At 41.3% G+C, this 15,427-nt stretch overlaps 3 protein-coding genes and 1 long non-coding RNA gene across 7 annotated transcripts; 2 read left to right on the top strand and 2 right to left on the bottom strand.

Moving 5' to 3' along the window:
- Positions 1-878: 878 nt before the first annotated feature.
- Positions 879-15,294, top strand: LOC115754272. The gene is made up of 3 exons (XR_004016967.2): positions 879-1,037; positions 1,069-1,112; positions 15,284-15,294. It is a non-coding gene; the product is annotated as an uncharacterized LOC115754272 (long non-coding RNA).
- On the bottom strand, positions 2,298-4,459 carry LOC115754262 (transcription termination factor MTERF8, chloroplastic-like). The gene is made up of 2 exons (XM_030693229.2): positions 4,018-4,459; positions 2,298-3,920 (listed from the first exon to the last, which is right to left on the bottom strand). The coding sequence occupies exons 1-2, from the start codon at positions 4,226-4,228 to the stop codon at positions 2,641-2,643; spliced, it is 1,491 nt and encodes a 496-aa protein (XP_030549089.1). The 5' UTR covers positions 4,229-4,459; the 3' UTR covers positions 2,298-2,640.
- LOC115754265 lies at positions 5,041-8,604 on the bottom strand. 4 transcript variants are annotated; one of them, XM_030693235.2, is made up of 4 exons: positions 7,612-8,604; positions 6,110-6,180; positions 5,914-6,002; positions 5,041-5,231 (listed from the first exon to the last, which is right to left on the bottom strand). In XM_030693235.2, the coding sequence occupies exons 1-4, from the start codon at positions 8,407-8,409 to the stop codon at positions 5,158-5,160; spliced, it is 1,032 nt and encodes a 343-aa protein (XP_030549095.2). In that variant the 5' UTR covers positions 8,410-8,604; the 3' UTR covers positions 5,041-5,157. The 4 variants fall into 4 exon arrangements, with proteins under 4 accessions (XP_030549095.2, XP_030549094.2, XP_048137949.1 ...); XM_030693234.2 differs by having other exon boundaries at positions 5,042-5,231; positions 6,110-6,186; positions 7,612-8,602; XM_048281992.1 differs by lacking the exons at positions 5,041-5,231; positions 5,914-6,002; positions 6,110-6,180 and adding an exon at positions 7,413-7,503 and having other exon boundaries at positions 7,562-8,602.
- On the top strand, positions 12,206-15,141 carry LOC115754263. Its single transcript, XM_030693230.2, has 6 exons — positions 12,206-13,024; positions 13,408-13,573; positions 13,695-13,871; positions 13,978-14,061; positions 14,221-14,302; positions 14,428-15,141. The coding sequence occupies exons 1-6, from the start codon at positions 12,702-12,704 to the stop codon at positions 14,883-14,885; spliced, it is 1,290 nt and encodes a 429-aa protein (XP_030549090.1). The 5' UTR covers positions 12,206-12,701; the 3' UTR covers positions 14,886-15,141.
- Positions 15,295-15,427: the final 133 nt, after the last annotated feature.

Genomic DNA, 15,427 nt, shown 5'->3' with positions numbered 1-15,427 from the left:
TATGAGTAATTTTCTTCCTCCTATAGATACACTATCATGTATATTTGTCATGAGTTCCTTGGACAGTAGATGTTCCTTTCATTTTCAAGTTTTCAAGAGAAAGTAGCGAGTGAAAGTGTGCACAGAATCATGCAAAATTACCCTAATATTTTATTGCCGACCAGTACTTATTGCCCTTGGAGTACTTGGAGTTGGATCCGCAAACCACACGTCCGCCGATGCCATACATACGCGGTCTATAGGAATCAAAGTAGTTAAGGAAATCAAAGCGGCGATAGAAACCAAAGTAGCGATAGAACGAATCCCAAGCTGCTGGACTAGAGTATTCGAGAACAAATCCAAAGGCCATCATGCTATGGATTAGCTCGGAGTCGTAGGAGCCACTATTAATCGGCTTAGGAGGCACGAGATCCTGCGATACCCACGTCCAACAGCAGACGGTGCAAAAATTCCTAACTTCCGATGCCGTCAGACTGGGCAGAGCATACAAGTTCCGAATGGATGATGTGTTTTAAGAGTACAACCCCTCGATGCAAGAACCGACATAGATATAGAACGGAAAATTCACATGACAAATATAATTTCATCGTAAATGTTGTACGGGTTGTTTGGACAGAAATCGTACATGAAGTTATACAACCCCATGAATGGCAGCAGAGAGACGAGCATTTATCATTTTGCAGCCCATTGTCGATCAATCTGATTTGGTGGGTGTCAGATTTGATAGATTGCACATAAAACCAACCATCATGATAGAATAGAACGATGCGATTATCTTTCGTACTTCGGTTCGCCGCATCTTTTCGAATCGTTCTTTAGTCGAAACGGGTAACTTATACTGCGAATGTCATCACAGGGTGAAGAGACACAGTGCGGATTACTCGACGCGGCATCAGTAGTCATCACTTGCACTGATCATGTCTCCCTTCGTCCTTGTGCAAAGAGAAATTGGGAAAGAATTGCTTGGTGTCCGGAGGAGAGCCACGGTACAAGAAGATGGACAAAAGATGGGATGAACCAGTCAGTCAACGGAACATGTCTAGTATAACCAGTCAGTCAACGGAACAGAAAACGAAGTTATTGCCTTTGGATGATCCTTCTTCATCGCACGAGTCACCATCATTGGAAAATTGATGAATAGCTTTGACGAACAAGATCAAAGATAAAAACTAGCTTGCCTTGAAACTTCTTCTCCGCGTCACGACATAGCACATCAGCTTTGACGCAATACCATGAAACCGTAGTTTGCAAGTCCAGTGATTTGTCACTTCCGAATGGAACAATAATTTCGGTACTCTTTAGATAAATCCACTGACTTGTTCTTGTTTGTAGTGATTTCATATTTGTTTTCGACTCTCAAATGTATTAAAATCATGAATCCAATAACCTGCAGAAATACAACTATCGCAGACTGAAATACAGTTGCGAATTCATACACAATCAGAGTAGAAAAAGAGGTGGGTCAAGAAAAATTCTCACTTTATTTCCAGTTCACTCTGGCAGAAAATCAAAATTAGTTTTTTTTTTTGTTTTTTTTGTTTTTTGTTTTTTCATGTCACAACACAGTACAGCAGTTTCGATGTAGTACCATGAAACCATGACAGCATGCATGAGAAAGTCTTGTTCTAAATTTCTTCTGCAATGACATCTATATACAGAATGTAGAAATGCAATGCAGGATAACCAGACTCAGGATAATACTTGAGAAACGCAGTAGAATGAGGCCATGTACTAGGAATATCAACGTCCAGCCATGAATCTGATGAGTTTGCAGCATTCGATAATTACTGCAATTTCGCAGGTATAGGATTTCTTACATCGCCATGGTCATATTCCACCATCAGAGCAGTATGGTTAAGTCACACAGGAGAAAGTATAAAGTAGCCAATGGTACCTGTCATATATGAATGCCATGCGTTTGTAGATCTCTTGAGGATGATTGATCCTCGGTTTTGTTGATGATGAACGTGTCCTCCGAGGTAATCCTGAACTCACAGTCATAACACTTATAAAACGATGTAATTTAATCAAAGAACGAAACGGAGAGAAATGATATTAGATAATTATATATTGTAGTTTGTATTGGTGAAATGACTCTGGATCGTATATGCCTTTTGATCACGTTAAATCACTGATTCTGGCCGTCCTTGTCCAATAAGTAGGAAATCTATCCTGAATTGCAAGACAAAGGCAACCAGGTCTTGATGCCTCATGCACATTGACAAGATTATTTTTCAGTGTCAGCACACGTCTTTCGAAATTTCAGGACTAAAAAACAGAAACATGTGAGAGCAACCAAAGGAACATTGCTATCTACTCAAGGTGGATTTCCTTTGTAATTGACTGTTGCATAAATACAAAGATCAGCCACTTTTCTTGTTGTTTTGACCTTAAAATGGAGCATACTCAGTCATTTCATTCAACTGGGTATGGGCCAACCATTTTCTTCAAACTCCGTAATGGCTTTGCAAGTGTAGGGATGAAGAAAAAAAAATGACTTTCTATCTTCACCTAAGGAAGTCACAGCTAGAATTTCACCTGATTGAAAAAGCAAAAACCTTGAATTCATAAAGCTTTGAGAAACTCAGCACAATTTCCATCAATTTGTCCATGAACTTCTGCAGATGAAATTTAGCAATCCTATAATTTTTTGGCTTCGTGCACCAGCTCTTTTAGCTTCTTCTTTCCAAATCTCTCGGACGAAACACTCAGCAGCTTGTTGATCGACATTCCTTCACCTATAATCTTCTTCTTCACCTCATATCTATGCTTAATTCTACTATCCAGTTTATAACCCAGGAATGCAGGGAAATCCAATAGCTCCTCAAGGTCGCGTCCCATCTCCCCTACCAAATATTCCACTTTCTCCTCCAGAGAATCAGGATTATATTGAAGTATCTGAGGATGCTTCTTACTCATGAGAAGCACGTCTTCACAGGAAAACCCGTAACTCAAGAAGAGCTCAATCACCTTCTGCATATTCTCACAACTTGTCCTAGTCACAGCGCCTATTGCAACTGCGAATTCCTTGGTTCTGTACTTGTGACCAATTTTCACCAAAAAACCAAGCTTATAAGCAATGTTCCCCTCAAAAGATAGACCCAAAAACAAAGGGGCTTTTGTCAAGAACTTGAAAATCTCAGTAGAGTCCAGACCACATTCCTTGAGAAAACTAATTCTGGGACGCAATTTCCTCTCCCTGCTCGCGCTAACAATGTTAGGAAACACGAGAATGATCCTGAATATTTCTTGATCATCTAATCCCGCAAATGACCTCAACAACTCTACATGGCTTTCCACGTGTTCCACACGGTATTTCAAAAAGGTAGGCAGTTTGCGCAACACAGCCCCGGTGGCGTCCTCATCTCCTCCGCTAAGTTCTAGGAGAAACTCCACTCTCGGAATCAACTGGCCGTCCATATCAAAGTTAAGAATGGGGGGATGCCTCACAATCACCTCAACCCCACCATAGCGGCTCAAGAAATGAACGAGCCTTTCAATTTCTTCAAACGGCTTAAAACATAAAGCCTTCGTCAAATTCACATTGTTGAGAACATGAACGATCTTTTCTCTAGGAATCCCACCGTCAATCAGCAAATTAACCTTTTCATCGAATCCGACTAGGAATCGCGGCTCTGTTGACATAAAGAGACGCTTGAGCTGCGCCGGGTCAACCTTTCCATCTAAATTGTCGCGCACGAATAGTATAAAGGGATCGATTTCATCTGCTGCCAACACCGAAGGGCATTTCGCAACCAAATGGCAGAGCTCAGGGCCACTGATTCCCACAGATTTCAAAGAGGCGACACGAGCCCGCAACGATCGGATAGATTTCAGCCTCAAACCCGGGTCCCTGGTCACGAGAGATTCGGTGTCTTTTTCATTGAGCCCGAGTTCTTGAAATAACACATGGAACGCCCCTGAAAAGGCAAGACTTTAACAAGGAGTTCGATCAGATACTGAAATTTCGTTCAAGAACATGAACTGTTTGATAAATTGTCTCTGAGAGTCACTCACCCGATTCGAACTCGACATTAGGTGATGAGTTGACGCAGCGGCATTGCACATGAAGTAATGGCGCTCTCAATCCGATTCTGGACGGCAGACCCGAATTCAGCAAAAGGGACGACTTGGGGGAAGAGATTGCTGCGGAGTGAGGGACTGAAGCTGAAGGTAGCGAGTACTGCGAGTGGAGAAAGAAAGCAGGAGGTCGAGGACTCGTCAACATGAGCCCGAGCGGGAGAGAGAGAGCAGTCAATTGCAGCTCTCTGTGCAGTGCGTCCCCCGGAACGACGGATGGATGGAGATGACAAGAGGCTAGAGGCTGGAGCTAATGGCGGGCGTTTTTAGAACTTTGAGCAGGGCCTGGTTGGGAACAACTTGCCCAAGATCCGACCATGAACGGGTCTTATCGGATCTCACGTAAATACGATGGTCGTTTTAATTTCATGCGGTGTACGCTGCACACTAACTAGTTGTGTATATATAAGTGTGTTAATTTTATGATAAATAACATTTTGACACGAGGGTGATTGGCTCATCCATTCTTTTGCGAGGCCACAAATTCAATTCACCTCGTAAACGAATCTTTTAACGGTTGAGATTTATTGAACATTTAAGTGGAGCTAAACTAATGGGTCCATTAATCTCGAAACTTTAGGCCTGAGTGGTATAGAATAACTATCTCTCGAAACAAATATGCCGGACGTGGGAACCATCATAATATCATCTAAAGAAAGTCGCTAGTTGAACTCATCCCTTCGGCCATGAATTCGTCCTTTTCTCTTGACCTTTCAAATATGGAACTGAGGCACCGACGGTTCCCAAACTTTTGCAATATATTCCATAAAATGTGGCATCCTGCTTGGCAATTATAAATTTCTCAAAGAATATATTGCAGAATAAACATTTCGAAGATATTAAATAAGTAAATTCTTTCCATGAAACCAGACAAACGAGAGAGAGTGGCAAGGGGAAGATGCTGTCATGGCCAATATGGCGCCCCCAGCACCCAACCATAGTGAGGATGCAGACATCCCTCGTCGGGGCTTAGGCAAGTGCAATCCGCCCCAGCCGCCACCTCTCGCTGAACCCGGACGACGCACAGAAACTTGATGGCCATGAAATGCCTCTATTGGAATTAGATGGGCAGATAATTTATAAAGGCCTAGATGTTAGAAAAGCCCGGGAATAAGTTTTTGACATCAGCTTCTTCCCTTCAACTAGTTTACCTGTAGAAAACATATTCACCGAGTAAAATTACAATCTCATTGACATGAGAATCGCTTGTCTTTGCCAGCCTACTTTTAAGGGATTTGGTCTCACGCTTCATATTGGGACACGATCGATAGAACTCCTAACAGCATTATTCATCGAAAGGAAGACATTGACATCTGCAGAGGACGACCACATCCGATTGACCAACAGATCCCTTTCAATCGATGGTGGCAATCGCCAAGTGGGCGCCGACCAGATCAGCACCCTCAATTACACCATTCTTGTCACCTTCAAGTGTGAACAATGCCTCGACCATGATAGTGATTTGTGATGCATGTTAATTTCACTTGAACAAGAGGTGTCTTTGCAGCGAATTTTGCCGGAAGGTACAGTGTTTCAAGTTCTTCAAAACAATTTCTAAAGACAAAGCTACTGCTGCTTTGGAGTTAGGACGGACAATTTCACAGGAGACACCGCCAATCTAGAGACCTCGCCAAAATTGAAAAATTTTGTAAATTGAGCTCACTCTGCTTACATTTGAATTGAGCTTTACATGTTAATCATCACTATCCAATTGCAATCTACAATTAACACAAAGCATTTCCACTACCCAATTCTAGATATGCAGTTTTATCTAGCCTCACAATTTACATTGGGAAGGCTTGATATGACTCTTAGACAATTTCGCATTCTTACTCTTGGCTGTGGGAATGCCCTTGATAAGTACAACAGATGAGCCCCCGGTCCTCCGCTTCCTGGGGGACTCACAAAATTGGAGGTGGAACCTGCAAATCATCCACAAGGAAACTCAAAACAAATTCACAGGTTAAGCAGCAATGAAGCATTGTGCCAACCACTTAACGCGGCACATCAATATGTCCAATGCACTTGCCTTGTCTTTGAGGATTTATCGAGGTCATCAGCCAGCTCCTTGGAGGTGTCTGCTTTGCCATTTTCTATATTCTGTTCCTGCAAACACACTTAATAGTTAGAGCATTTGTTACCCGTTGTCGTTTGCTACAACGAGTTGCTGCTCTTTCTCAGAACATATGATATCATAGGAACTCAGAGGAGAGAAGATGCTGCAGCTCAGTCACCTATTGTCGTCTAGACAAACACATTGGCCCCATAATTTCACACAAATGACAAAATCTCATGCATAAATATGAAACAACGAAACAACTATGTAGTCACCATCCAAAAGGAAGAAACAAATAAAGGGAACATCAGTTTATTGTTTTCAGTTGCCAATTTAAGACTGATGAAGTTAGGAATGAAAACCTCCACAGATTGAAGAAGAAGACTGATTACTATTCTGTAGAAAGGGGGGAAAAGTATTATGACGGGTTTCTGAGTGGGCGAACATCCAGGATAAAGACGGATTACAATCCAGAATGAACCAGTGAAGTCCTGGAACAAGTTTTCCTTGAACTAACTGCATCTATAATGCTCTAAATTGTTCCAAGGAATTATTGAACAGACAAACTATTTTCCAATTTAACTACATAAGCATGATATCCCCACGAAAATTTTGAGCCAAATAGTACCCTAGTACAGCTGATAAATCTAGAAGCAAAGTAGACATCCACTATCTGATGGAACCTGAACAAACAAGCATCAAGACAGTATCTACTATGGCAGTGTTTCATTCCTAACCAACACAACCTTTCTCATGTTCTTTTTTTTTTTTTTTTTTTCTGGGAGAAAAATCATCTGCATAATTTTCTTTCTTTTTTTCTTTAACAAAATAAAAAAATCATCTGCATAAGATGGAGCTATCAAACGTATCAAAAAATACTGCATCTAAGGCACTATACTTGAAGCAGGGAAAGCTTTGAGAGAGGAGCTGATTCTCTCAGCACAAGATTATAAACTCAGCTCAAAGATTAGATTCTTAATTAGTTAAATCTTCATTTGCTTAATCGGAAGAACCCGTAAGAATGGAAGAGGATAGAACACAGGGTGTTACAGAAGTAGCGCTACATGATACCACAGGCGATATTAACTGGACTAAGACCTTTCATAGATACCCATAAAAGCAGAGACCTGCATTCAGTCATGCAGTGCATTCATCAAAAGAACCATTTAAACTTCCAATACACAAACTCCAGATTCGACATTAAGTCGACACGCAGTGTTTCCAGTCAGCCAACAAACTTTGGAACACTACCATACTATGCAAAGAGTTGTTAAAGGATGGGTTCTGCTGGAGAAAGCATCTCCATCCACCATACAAGGAAGATTCATGACACACTAGTTATCGACTCCACGAAGTAAAAACCGCATATAAATGCTTAGTTATGCTACTTACTCAGCACATGATGACTATTTGCACAAGCAACTAAAGAAAGTATAAACAATGGTGAACACAGAGACTAAAATCCCAACAATTACCTCATTCGATTCATCAACCTCAAAACCCGAAACTTTGAGTTTCTTCTTCCCACCCACATTCCCATCCTCACTTCCACCCCCTAATTTCCTCTTCTTCCTCCCAATGCTGCTCCTCACCTTACCCTTCCTGTCCCTGACCTTCCATACATTCTTCCTCCGGTACAACACCTTCTCGAACTTCCACAACTCACAGCTCGTGTCGATCACCGTCACTTCGCTCCTCGAGTACCCAACCAAATCCTTATTATCCCCGCTCTCCTTCTCCTCCTCCTCCTCCTCTTCCCCGTCCACATCCGCTCCCCTCGCCGTCCTGTCCACCGCGTCGCTCTCCAAATCTGCTGACGGCGTCCTCCACCCCGCATTCTCTCCTCTCGCTGCCGCCGCGGCGCAATCGGAGATCTTCTCCCCCGCGCTAGCGTCGCAGTTCCTGGAATTGGGGAAGAACCTAGGGTTCGGCTGCTTCCTGGAGCTCTTCCTCGCAATCTGCCCCTCGCCGTCGCCCATGATGAAGAGCTCCGACAGGACGCCCGTCATAATGCCGTACCAGTCCTTCTCGTCGCCAGGGTTTTGAGCCCGCACCGAGTGCGCGCCGTTTTGGGTGGTGATTTGACTTTGGACCGAGTGAATCGACTCGGAAGTGGATGGATCGGAGGCCGGAGGAGTCGGAGGGGTAGGGTTTTGGGGATTGGCGAGGAAGTGATCGAGGTCGAGGCCGTCGCCGGCGGGGAAGCCCTTGGTGGACCGGAGGCGGTCCAGCCAGTTCGAGCCGGACCGGTCGGTCGGGACGGAGCAGAGCATTTTAGGATGACGATGACGATGACGATGGAGCTGTAGAAGGAGAAAGAAATGGCGGAAGGAGACGACCGTCACCGTCCGTCAGGAATTGTGGGTTGCTCACAGCCGCCCGGCCGTCGGCTGTCGCTTTAGAGAAACTCAGAGAACCCGCGTTGACTATAACCATCGCTCCATGATTCCGGGATATCAATAATTACACTTCTAATCGAGGGTTTGTATATTGCTAAATCATCCAACACTTCATATTTATTCAATTATACAACCGAACTGTTTTAAAAATATGCAATTACGTCCTTCTATCAAGGAACGGTTTCCGAATTGGGATGTAACCTCTCATCTGATCCCATACGAAAAATGTTGTATCAATCCTTAACACTTCAATTTAGATTGGTGAAATGGAGCATGAACGAACGATCAATTCGTTTGCCTCGAAAGAAAACCATAAGTTCTTTCACATTTGTTGTCGGTAAAGGTTTATGAGAATTTCGCGGTGAAAAAAGTAATTTAGGAGAATCTTTTTCTATTGGTAAAACACTTCCATATTTATCGAATCTAGGGAAACTATTTTCTTATAAAATTTTTATAAAGATTACATTACTAAGACAATTTGGACAAATTTTCATATTAAGACATTGGTGACCCTCGCCGGCCGCGAAGCCCTCTTGTGGCCCGCGAGGGTCATTGGCCCTCGCCTGTAACCGTCAAGGGTTAGCCGACGACCCTCTCCTATTTTAGTTAAAAGAAAAAGGAGAAAAAAAATTAAAAATAACAACAATAACAATAAAATGACTTGTTTATTATGAATCACAGTTAGATACTATATTTATGATCCATTAAAACTCTTTCGAGACTCAATAAGTAACATATTTATAACACACTTAAGCTTATTTTTAAAAGTAAGGGCAGTCTATTTACGACTCACACTATTATATATGGGTTCTAGACCCATTTTGCTACCTATACAAACAAAGTGCACGAGTTACGCAATTTTTAAATGTTTTACAACTAAGTTCCGACTTTATTCATTTATTTCGTAATCGAATATCTGAAATTTTCAAATTTGACTCGTTGTGATGCCTCCTCTAAAATTATGGTTCTAAAATACCAGCTGGAATATGGCCATCAACTAGCCATATTGATGTCCAATGTGATCTCTTCAGATGGTACCAGCCAGGCCGTCGAAGATATGTCGGATGCCCAAGACCGTTTAAATTAACATGTTCTCCCCCTTCTCGCCACTCAACACCTTAATAGAGATGGCATGATTGTTTTGGGTAAGCAAGAAATCTCAGCAACGATGCCTAACTTTTGCTGACTAGGCGAGACACGATGAGCAACTCGAGCTCTATCGTCCATTTAGTCCTCTTTGACTCTTTGTTGAGAGAGTAAGTATCTTCACTTGCAGGAAAAAAAAAAAAATTAATATCACAAAAAATTTCAAACTGATACACTTATAGCAATTTACCCCAACTTATTTTTTGACCACAAAAAACGTAAACTAATATACTTGTGACAAATTTACCTCAAATTGGTAACCTATGAAAAATTTACCTATCGTTAATCTTTGTTAAATTTAAGCATCAAATTGATGAGTTGGAAGGTATGTGGCGGTTGACGAGTACACCAGTTTAAGGTTTTTACCCTCTGTTTGTCACATGTTTAACAATTTGAGATTTTTCGTGATATTAACTTAATTTAATGGAGGGTAAATTTGTCATAGATGTACCAATTTAGGATATTTCATGATCAAAAGAATTAGTTTATGATAAATTTATCGTAGATATATCAGTTTAAGGTTTTTGATAGTCAAAAAATATTTTTGGTAAATTTATCACAGATATACCGGTTTGGAGTTTTTCGCGGTAAAAAAATAGTTTTGAGTAAATTTGACACAGGTGTACTAATTTAGGGCTTTTCATGGTATTAATCCAAAAAATAAGATCTTGTTCGTTTAAAATTAAATAAAAAATTATTGTTCACTTCCCCATTAAGATTAAATGATATCATCTAAAATTTAAACATCATGAAGAAAATTATATGCGAGGTTACATGCCCTCGTTCATTTGTTGTCAAAGGTTTATTTTATTTATTTATTTACTTTTTGTGTGTGTGTGTGTGTTAGAAATAAGTCGAAGTGTTTTATGTAACAGTAAATCTATACACCCTTATTTGAACTAATTGAAAAATCAGAGGTGAAAATTGTATGTGGGACAAAGCTTCGTGAATTTAATTGAGCCTATTGAGATTTTAGTAGATAACATTATACATTGAACAAAAGTTGGACTATCGGTGTCCTTTTACCCTTTTCGTATGAACTAGCAATTCCCAGGAATTCATTAAGCTGCTAAACGGTGTCGAAGGTACTGAATTTCCTTTTGAATTAGGTATACTTGATATGTTAAGAACTAACCATTTTATATTCAAGTACATTTAATTTACTGAATCTTCTCATACATCAATTAGGATTAGGCACATAAGCACAACCGAATATAGATTAAATGCGAGAAAGAAAAATCGAGACACAAAATTTATCTCGATTCATCCTTAAACTAGAGGCTATATCTAACGGATAATTCCACTATAATTAGCACATTCCATCTCTTTATTACAATTTTCAATTACAAGAGAATCTGATTATATGCTACAATAACTATTTTTGGGCCTAAACTCAAGCTACAAATAAAATATAAACTCAAACTATAAAAGTCATCCGGCGTCTCAGGAGCACTGCGCCGTTAGACTCCGCTCACTCACAAGGGAGAGGGATCATGTGCTTTCCTGCCGATAGGGGGGTATAAATAGCACTCCGACGATAACTATTAACATAAACATAGTTTGAACCGAAATCCCTTTTTGCGGGATTATTTAAGTGTTCGTGATGTGAAATCACGGACAAAAGTATCTGTGATAGCAAAAACTCAATACGTGACAATAATTTGGGAAATCCGCTAGTTAATAGTCGATAATTGGCAAAACTATCAAGCGGATTATGTGTAGCCGATAAGTTATCGATTTGTACCTAAACATATTGATGTCTAGTAAAGTAAATTACAAACTCTTATTCAACTTTTACAGGTGTTCATCTCAACTAATCAATATTATTAATATTGTTAGTATTCGGCCATCATCGATATTGTCAAAATTTTACAAGTACAGTAAATATTGAGCTAATGTAACAATTTGATAAAGCCAACTTGATATTCCAATTACTCCAAACGAGAACACTTAAACTCTTCGGATGATTATGAAAATTTATGGATACTACAGCTCCATTTGTTTCAAGCAAAATGAAGTGCTTCTGAACAACATTTTTGAAGAAGTCATTTTCCTGGAAGATGATAATATGAAAATGAACTGGAAAATGTTTTTCACCATTCAACATGAAAAATCGGATTGGATTTTCCTCCGTGCACTACTTTTAATAATTTTTTTATTTTGTTTATTTTTTATTTAAAAAATAAATTTTTATTTTTATATCACTTTTTATTTTTCTTTTATTTTCTTTTTTTAAGCCTTGCTCGAGGCTTACGAGGCTCGACCTCGTGCCTCGACCGTAATCTGAAGGAGACAAGCAAGGAAAAACGAGGAAAAATATTTCGCTCTTTTGAAAAAGAGAAAATTATTTTCTTCATTTTTTAAAGTATTCTTTTTATGGATGAAAAATATTTTTTTACTCAATTATTTTTAATATCGAAAAAATTTGAAAAATATTTTTTAAATTTGTTTTCCGTGAAACGGAACCTGCGTTACTTGTACTCTCTCTCTTCTCTCTCTCTCTCTCTCTCCATCGTCCGCGTCCCTATCTACAATCATTCTGGACCAGTCTTATTTCGGCTGTTCGGACACAGCGGCTCCTCCATCCACCAATTCCCGCGGCGAATGTCTGGTCGCGAAAGCCGCATCGAAAAACCACGACGTCGACTGGCGCCGATCCAAGAACTAATCCCGGGTCCACATCTCTCTCTCGATGTTACATCTCTCTCATGTCTTTTTGGGCAATGGCAATCTCGGGCACGCATCCCTTTTTCCGACCCTTCACGATGTTCCTGTGATATTTTCGTTTCTGGGGTTTGATTTTTCCTCCGCTTGCCTAATGTCTTCCTCTGGATAAGTCCTGCTCTCAGCCCCTGTCATAAAGCAGATATTTTGTTCTCTCTCTCCTTCTTGGTTTGTGCATTTTTGTGGGCGTGTATCATCAGGGAATTGTTCTTCTTCTTTCCGTGGGAGCTTTTATCCTTGCCCTGTTGTAATGGTTGTGATTGAGGCATTACATCGAACAGTTTAAAAGCCGAAAGATGTTGGGGTTGTGTGCGGATGTTGTGCTGTTTCTGGTCCCTGTTTGGATTGCTTTTCTTGTTGGGGTTGTCATCGGATGGGCATGGAAGCCCAAATGGGCGAGCTTGGGGAGGGTCGAATTGAGTTGTTCGGTCCTGGGACAGTCCGATTCTTCCTTCCCTTTCTTGCCATCGAAATCGGTGATGTCTCCGTTGAAGGGATTTGGGTCGGACCCATGCTTGAATTCATTCAAGGTGCAGTGGCCGAGTTTCGATTTCCGTAGTACAGATGCTGCGGCCACAAAGCAGAAACCGACATCTCAATCACCTGCCCTGTTTGAGGAGGATTGCAGGTACGCTGTCTACAGTAATTTAACTCCATGAATCGCATTTTTTCACGTGTCTTCATTTCTCAGTTGCTATAGTTTGTTAATGGCATCGTGTGGTGGTACTGAGTTAATACATATTGATCGATTTTTTTTTTAATGAGTCTATGAAACGTTATAAGCCAGAAAAGTTTGATGCCATTCAGAATTTATTCTGATGGACTCTGAGATGGAGCGTAAACTCTGCTCATAATGATGCTGAAAATGGTTCTCCGCCATGAGCGAATGTTGCACCCTGTTTATAAGCTTTCCACGTGAAGAAGCGGACATTGTCCCTGCACATGGGGCAGGGATAGGCCTACCAGCATATAGACAGACCTCTCATGAAATTAATGGAACTCTTGCAGCACATCAGAGGCCGCGGAAATATCCACTTTGTTGTCAGAGGAGGATTTGACGCAGTTATGGCAACTTGTTGAGATGAAAGATGGAGGTCCTCCTTGGGTACATATGATGGATCGTTACACGTTGAGTATGAACTACCAAGCCTGGAGGCGAGATCCCAAAGTACGTTAAAAATTTTGCGAATTTTGTTCTTGACATTTTGGGTGTGTTCCTAGTCAGTTAAATGCCGCTACCGATGTATTGATTGCACAACTGACTGACTTTGCTTCAATTGATTACTTAGACTGGCCCTCCTCAATATCGCAGCCGAACCGTGTTCGAGGATGCAACACCTGAGATGGTGAGGGATTTCTTCTGGGATGACGACTTTCGGTCAAAGTGGGATGATATGCTTGCCTATTCAGCAACTGTAGGTGATTGTCCCTCCACAGGAACCATGGTTGTCCATTGGATTAGGAAGGTGAAATCTTCTCCGTTTCTTTTCTCTGTTTTCTGATATTTTCGTTTTTAAGTTCTATGGATTACTTACAGCTGCACGATGCTCATGTGAATGGTTTGGATTGCAGTTCCCCTTTTTCTGCAGTGATCGTGAATATATCATCGGGCGCCGAATATGGGAATCCGAGAGGTCATATTATTGTGTGACCAAGGTATGAGAAGTGATGTTCTTGGTTTGTATGTCGAATATTCAGGAATAAAATTCTTGCCGCTTGAGAGAATTTCCAATGCTCTCTTTGGCTTTTGTTGATGTGATTTGTCTTCTATGATTACGTATAAATGATGGTATGTGTTACTCTGCACAATTTCAGGGCGTACAATACCCTTCCATCCCTAGGCGCAACAAACCAAGGCGTGTGGACTTGTATTATTCAAGTTGGTGTATTCGAGCAGGTACATTGTCTTCTCTGTTCCAACGTTACCTATCATCCTTATCTCTCTCTCTCTCTCTCTCTCTCTCTCTCTCTATTTTTCCCGCCATTTGCGACCTAGAGTTAAGTCGTTTGTGTACTGTCCAGTCGAGTCAAGAAAGAATGATGGGCAGCGGACAGCATGTGAGGTCTTGCTCTTCCATTACGAAGACATGGGCATCCCAAACGAGATTGCAAAGCTCGGGATAAGGCAGGGGATGTGGGGAGCGGTCAAGAAGATCGAACCCGGCTTGCGCTCCTACCAGAAAGCTAGAGCTTCCGGGGCGCCGCTCTCGCGACCCGCCAACATGGCACAGATCAACATGAAGATTAGCCCCGAGTTTGTCAAGACTTTGGAAGAGTCTGACGATGCATCCGAAGTCGGTAAAGCTGATGCAGTGGAGAAGCCAAAGGGCGGTGGTAATCTACCGAAGGTTCTATTCATTGGCGGGATCCTCGTCTTTGCATTTAGTCTCAACCACGGGCTCCTGACTAAAGCGGCTATATTTAGCGTCGCCCAAAAGTTTGGGAGCTTGAGAAAGAGGAGGCCAGAGGTCAGACACTAAGATCTGATGGTATGAACACTTTTCAGCTGCCATTTTTCCCTCTTCTCAGCAGGAAGATGCAATTCGGTTTCGTTGAAGCCTAGCATGAGGCTTAGACGTTTGGAAATTGATAGCAAAAGTTAGGATGATATACAGTTTAATGTTGTAAATCACAGGTAGTTCCTCCATACCAGCACTGCTGTTGTAAATCACACACGGTTCCGCCATATAAGCACTCTGAATTCATAATGGGAAAGTACTACTAAGTTGTATCCATCCATTCACTTTCTTACTGCTATGTCAGATGTACGTTTATGCTAGTTTTGTGTTTCTCATTGAGAAAGAGAGGGAGCGGTGACCCGTGCGATTTTGGACACACTGCGACTTCGCCATAGGTGATCTCGGAGACTCCGGTAGAGGACTTGGAGTCTAGGTACAAGAATCTCGAACTGATCGAGTTCAAGGCCTTTGCTTCTTACAGTATAGTCTTGAATTTACTCGGGCAAAGCTTTTCATTCAAAAACTTGGAACCGCAAAAATGCTGGTCATCCCGGACATCGTGA

Source organism: Rhodamnia argentea, chromosome 7, assembly GCF_020921035.1.
Source record: "Rhodamnia argentea isolate NSW1041297 chromosome 7, ASM2092103v1, whole genome shotgun sequence".
In the NCBI taxonomy this organism is placed as follows: domain Eukaryota; kingdom Viridiplantae; phylum Streptophyta; class Magnoliopsida; order Myrtales; family Myrtaceae; genus Rhodamnia; species Rhodamnia argentea.
This window is presented reverse-complemented; position numbering and strand designations above follow the sequence as displayed.